Genomic DNA, 6,917 nt, shown 5'->3' with positions numbered 1-6,917 from the left:
ATACAAGGCAAGCTGATTTAATTGCTTTTAAGTGCTTAAAGGACCTGGAATGAGCTTTTTGAGTGTATCGACAGTATTTTTTGTGGGACATGAGAGCACATCAGACATACCGAATTGCATTCTGAATACGACGAGTGTCTTTCTGATACTAAATAATTTTCATTTTTTGAAATTCACAATATTATACAAATTTTATGACAAATTATTAAAATTTGATATTTTTCACATTTTTGATATATAACAGTCCTCGAAGTAAATTTTTATAATTCTAATGATATATTCTTAAAATGTATGTAGCTGGGAGGAAAAGCTGACGATCAATTGAAAATTTTAACCTTTCATATTGAAGAAAATTGGGAAAAAAATCCATATCTTAAATACGAAAGGTCAAAATTTTCAATTGATCGTCGGCTTTTCATCCCACTTACATACACTTTAAGTACGTATTATCAGATTTATAAAGTTTACTTCGAGTACTGTTAAATATCAAAAATATCAATTTTTAATCATTTGCCATAAAATGTGTATTAAATTGCAAATTTCAAAAAATCAAAATTATTTGATATCAGAAGGACATTCTTCGTCTTCGTCTGATGTGGTCCAATGTCCCACAATAAATACTGTCCAAATCCATACCCCATCCCTTCATATTACCAATTTAGTAGAGAGATTGGGTTGGTAATAAAAGCCTATGAGCTCCTATGCAAAACAGAGAGAACAAAAAGAAAGTAATTGAGACAAAATGTCAATATGAAATTATGTTTTCTCACGCCATAAAACATGTAAAAGACTAATGTTATGTAGGATCGGATCGCGTGATTGGCAATTCAATTAAACAATGGTATCGTAATTTGAATACACAATAATTGTTTTCCCCATGTTATATCCATAGATAGATAACCATGACACTAAAAGCATAGGCGTAGATCGGGGGGGATAATTCCCCCGAATATTTTGCCAGGGGGGATGGTCCATACAATCATCCCCCAATGTTGACGCCTATATGTGGGTTTCTGATAAAATTAACCCCATATTTTGCCATTTTTGTCCCCCAAATTGCAAATTTTTGCGCGCTTCTCGCGAATTTATTCCACTTTTACACCATATTTAATCAGTTTAGCTTCATTATGGCAAACTTTTCGCGCGAATTTGTATTATAAACGTATTCTGTCGCCAAAAGGTGCTGGATTCACTATACTTCTAAGAAATTTTTCCAACCCCATTTCTAGACCTTTTAGATTCTGTCGGTCGGCATGAAGTCACTTGCGCGAGGATCAATCTCATCTCATTGTTTCTTTTTGCCGGGATTTGGCTGTTCCATCTCACACCCTCTGACACGAAGGGGCAATTACTGTTGCACACAATGACATAAAATAAATACCTCTTGGCGAAAAAAAAAATTATTAGGTAAATAAACTCCCAATCATTTCAAAAGCGGGGAAAAGTAAATTTTATTTTCTATGTGGGGAAAATTGGCTGGAACTGAAAGGCCCAGTGCAAATCAATAGGGATTTCACGAGGGTGTGGGTAAGTGCATGATATATGATACAACCCCGACCGAGAGAATAATCGGACATAGCCTTTGAGCCCTATCATTGAAGTATGAACTCAACTAAAGTTCTTCGTGTAGCTGAGACATATAAAATATTGGAAATATTATGCCGCTGGCTTTGATATCAAATATGATTGTATAATTTGTTTTCATACAGTCTGTACTCATATAAATTGGTGCTTGACGTTGACTTGTTTTAAAGGAAATTGAAAGGGCAGTTGCAACAACACAGCCATTGGTAGATATGTTGAAGAAGAATACCTTAAAGCGTAAAATATGAGTTGAGTAATCTGACTAATTACATGTACCCAACTGCGATTAACTAGCACATGTCCCTTTACAAATCTGTAATTGCCAATCGAAGGAATTCCCTTTTCGGGTTAATATTTAATTGAGGTGTCAGGTACAGGGCAAATTATTACAATCAATAAAGCGGAACGAATTTCGATTTAGTTATCATATTAAAGGGTTCATTCTCAAGTCAGGAAGTAGAATAACATATCCGGGAGAAATAGTCCGGGTGAATCCACTGAGATATCGTATACCATTAGGTAAACAAACATCAATATAAGAAGTAGGCCATCACAATTCTAGGATGTTTTAGCCTACAGACTAAATGTGTCCATCAGGGACTATTGTAATGTCTGCTGTTCTCAATCATATCATGATATAGGCCTATACTAGACGATGGATAACAGAGGAATTGAGTACAAAGAAAAACAACTTTAGCTTGAAATATAGGAAGTCAAGAACTAAATTAAAAATAAACTGCTGCCAGTTACCTAGATCTGTTTTTTATTTCTTGAGATTTTAAAAACAGATTTTATTTTTCTAGACTTCAACACACAATCACACTGATATTAAATTGATATGTGCTCTACAAGAATAGATTAAATTTTATTGATTCAAATAACACGTTACACATTGTTCATGCACTGATTCCTATCACAATAATAAAATGTTATTTGCCACACGAAATTTAGGCTAGCTGATTTAATTATCGTATTTTGTTTTACTTAAGGGGTACTACACCCATTGATTTTTTTTTTTTTGCATTTTTTTGCATTTTGTGAAGAAATTACAAAAAAAAAATTGGACCAAGTGGTATGCAAAATGAAGGGCAAATCTTCTCGTTTTATTGGTGGCATCGGTATCAACGTAGCTTACATGCTTTTAAAAGTAGAAGCCAAAAGGTGGTACATCACTGATGATTTAAATTCACTTCATTTTGGAAAGCTTACTATCAACGGATTTCGTTAAAATTTTGGATATGTGTTGCTAACACGTTAGGGAAATAAAGTTGATATGTAAAATGGGAATAAGTGGTTCCTGATTTCTTTTATGACTTCATGAACTTGGTGCTCCACAACTATCACAAAAGGAACTGGTTAAAATGCTTCTATTTTCAATGTTGAGCTATATTTTGTATTTTTAACTTGCGACATTATTTCACTGAAACTTAATTAAGCCACAGGTAACAGGTTACCACAACCATACTACAGCAATGTTGAAAAAATTGTATTTCTTGTCACCTATACCACCATATTGGGTAGTTTTCCGTAAGCTTAACTTTTGTGATTTTGGTAACTATTTCATATTTATTTGTGAAATCCATCTCAACTAGGCATTCTAAATTGCACTCACCATTTACATCCCAAGGTATATTAGTATATCCACCTTGCACTTCTCGATATATATCCAGTTACAGACAGAATATCAAAATTATTCCTCATTTTGATATCACAGACTCTCACATGTGTATTCAAAATTGATGCTTAAATTTGACCTGAACCAATTGACCTATAACCTGACATACGGTGACCTAATAGCCTTTTCTTCTCCTAACAACACATTATAGTATTAAATTGACTAATGACTATGCATCCATTGTGTAAGTGTTTATTTAATTTATTCAGTGTTATATATTTTGCATCCACCACTAGATTTTCTATAGAGAGTATAACAAAGGATTTAATGTATTCTATTCATGTACCCTATTTGAACATGTTCAATAGAATAAATTATGGTTTGTTATGAAACACGCATCTGAGTTACTAGGTTACAGTAAACAAAAAATATATAGGGCTAAAATGACTTACTATACAGTGGTTTAAAAGCACCTTTTTTTTATTTATTTTTTTTATTTCACATGATCCGTGCATATATCGCCTCGTTATAAATGAAAAAATATGTTTTTAGACCAATCAAACCAATATATGGGTGTAGTATGCCCTTATAGGAGTACTACACCCTGCTCAATTTTGTGCCTATTTTTGCATTTTTCTCAATAGTTATAGCGCATTGGTGACAAGTAAGATATGTATATTATAGTAATTTAATTTCAGCACAGACAACAGTTGTGGAGTTACAGTCAAAAATGAGGGAAAACCAGTATCTCATCAATAAATCAATAACTACTTGCCTTGAGTTGCTGAATTTTCAGTACAATAGTTGTAGTCCTTGCCCCTATAATATACATATCTTACTTGTCACCCGTACGTTATAATTTTTGAGAAAAATGCAGAAATACGCGCAAAATTGGCCAGGGGTGTAGTACCCCCTTAATCACTTCTAATAATCATCAAATACAAATAATTTGCATTAAATTTCATTTTCGTTTGATACCGTTGATTGTCAAATGGAATTAGTTACCATTTATAATTGGTATAGATAGTAATATTTTTTAACACTCACATATATACAGGTCTGTTCATATATACTACCACCGCATTTGCGATGCGTTGCTTTGCGATGCCGATATATCGATCACTTTTTACCGCAACTCAACGCAACTCGTCGCATTAGTTCAAATGTATTTAACTTTATTGCGATATCGCAATGCAGTAGTTTGCAGTACGAAAAGCAACTCATCGCAAATGCGGTGGTAGTCTGAACGGACCTTACGAGTCACTCAGAATCGGTGACAATAGTACAGCCATTCACAAATGGTACTGATTTTTACGATATACGGCTTGTGAAACGTAACTCCTCTAAATAAATGTACATATAGTAGGCCCTGCACCTGTGCGATGTTTATGCTTGTCGGGGTGCGGGGGGATGCGTGTAGGTTGTTTCTGTGGGAATGGGGGTATTTTTGGGTGGTTGTGTATGTGGATGTGCGTGTTCTGTGTACGTTTGTGTTATTATATGTATTTTGATTTGGTTGTTCGGGAATCACCTTCAAATTTACATTGAAACAATACTAAATGAGGGATAGAGAAAGATTGCGCGGAAAGGGAGAAAGAAACACAATAGAAAAAAAAGGGGGGGGGAAATAGAAAGACGGAGATCCAAGAGAGGAGGAGAGGAGACAAAAGGTCCGTTCATACTACGCCGCAATTGCTTTGCGATGCGATGCGTTGCCGATATATCGATTACTTTTTGCCGCAACTCGTCCGATTTCCAAGTGAACTTTATTGCGATACAACGCACCGCACCGTGAAGCAATTGCGGCGTAGTATGACAGAAAAAAAAGGTAAGGAAAGAGATAGAAATATGTTTTATATCCTAGAGTCTTCTTCCTTGATCGGTGCCATTCCTTCCCTTAGTGGTACATTAACAAGTCGTGTACTTTGTCTCGCTAAATCAGTACCATTTGTAGAAGGTTGTGTTTGCGTTATAATACCACGTTCTCTTTTTCCATTAGAACATTTAAGAAAAAAGCAAAAATGCTGCAGAAAGTAACGTCTGTAGGTTGTACTCATTAGATATAGAATTATTGGATTAATAACAGAATTAATCTTATTTAACAAAGATTTTGTCTCTTTTACCACTTGATTAGTCACAAATCGGTTAAAAGGTGAAAAGTAAGCCGTCAGAAACCAGACGTAAACAAGAGTCGAACATAAGATAAATGCTATGGTCATTACAAGGACAATAACAGCTAAACGTGAACGCTTTTTCTGTTGCTTATTACCACCGCGTGGATCCAAGTTCAGGCTTGCGTTTTTGTGTAATAACCTTTTCGCAGTAAGAAAATAGCACACAATCATAATGATAGTGGGTGCAATGTACATTAGCATCATTAGTGATATGAGATATATCGCTGACGAAATGCTCTTGTTAAACCAACATGAATTATCGTTAATAAGAGTGAACCAAGGACAACATACGGCAATTGAGATGAACCAGATAATAACAACAGTCCATATTGTTAGACGTCTTGCGATGCGTTGTTTGTGCATTGGATATGCGACAGTTGTGTAGCGATCCACGCTTAACGCTGTTAAAGTAAACACAGATACTCCCAGCGACAAAAATTGCACGAAGTAAAAGAACTCGCAAAAGTGGAACATATAAAGATGTACTCCAGGCAATAATGGGTACAGAATGTTAATAAATACCACCGACATGATGAACATGAGATCTCCAAAGGCTAAATTGGTAATTAAAAGGTTTGGAACTGTTCGGAGTCCTCTGTGTCTCAGGGTAATGAAGATCACACTACCATTGCCGAAAAAGCCGATAATGAACATCAATATGTCAATAGAAAGCATCACTTTGCGGCGCGTATTTAACACGTATCCCTGTCCCGAATCGCCATCAACACATGTCGCGTTTGTCACATTTGTACAGTTTTCCATGTTTGTACAATATAGTTTTCGCCAATATTACAAAATACAAAAGAGCTGTATCGGGTAACGAAAATACTTGACAATTTTATGTCTATAAGAAGGCAAGTAAACCAGAAACGTGTCCTGATACCACGATGAAGTCCATAATTACATGCCTATGATGCCTTTAGTGTGTTAATGATTTAAGGAATGATATTGCCCTAAAAGTTATGTCTATTCGCCTTTCTTACCGTTTAGATTACGAAAGTTAAACGTCAAAAGTGAAGCTCAAATTCACTCTGTCAAATGCGAATTTCAAAATGAAGTTCACACCTATTAAAAATCCATGAGCTATATTCTGCCATAAAATCACATTATGTAAGCCTCTTTGTTATGTCAAACCATAGACTCTGAAGATCTATGGTCAAACTGCATAGTAACGTTGCAATGAATCGCTTTTAATTTAATACACGAAGTTATAACATCTACTCTCACTTCCCTGGTTATACCAACTTCTTGTTGTAGTGGCTGCTAATATGAAATGACGGCGCTGCACTATTGGTCGGACTATAACAGCACAGTTTGCACAAGCACAGTATATTGCGCATGTCACATGTCACCTTTGCGATGGCTTGCACGTGATATATTCAGTATATGTGCATTAAACTTAACTTGCCAGCAATTGTAAGAATATGTAAACACATTAAATGCTTTTAATGCATTAATAGCATAGATGTGAAATAGTAGCAATCAAAAAATCTAACAATATCAACATAAAATAGCGTTCTAGAGTCTGCAGACTATAAGACTAT

The 6,917-nt window shown here is 35.1% G+C and overlaps 1 protein-coding gene across 1 annotated transcript; it reads right to left on the bottom strand.

The window, feature by feature from the left end:
* Positions 1-3,901: 3,901 nt before the first annotated feature.
* LOC140160737 (neuropeptide CCHamide-1 receptor-like) lies at positions 3,902-6,630 on the bottom strand. The gene has a single exon (XM_072184036.1). The coding sequence runs from the start codon at positions 6,133-6,135 to the stop codon at positions 5,053-5,055; it is 1,083 nt and encodes a 360-aa protein (XP_072040137.1). The 5' UTR covers positions 6,136-6,630; the 3' UTR covers positions 3,902-5,052.
* Positions 6,631-6,917: the final 287 nt, after the last annotated feature.

Source organism: Amphiura filiformis, chromosome 9 (assembly GCF_039555335.1).
Source record: "Amphiura filiformis chromosome 9, Afil_fr2py, whole genome shotgun sequence".
Classification (NCBI taxonomy): domain Eukaryota; kingdom Metazoa; phylum Echinodermata; class Ophiuroidea; order Amphilepidida; family Amphiuridae; genus Amphiura; species Amphiura filiformis.
This window is presented reverse-complemented; position numbering and strand designations above follow the sequence as displayed.

Coding starts and splice junctions, on each gene's coding strand:
- LOC140160737 (XM_072184036.1), bottom strand. CDS start 6,135: ATGGAAAACTGTACAAATGTGACAAACGCGACATGTGTTGATGGCGAT.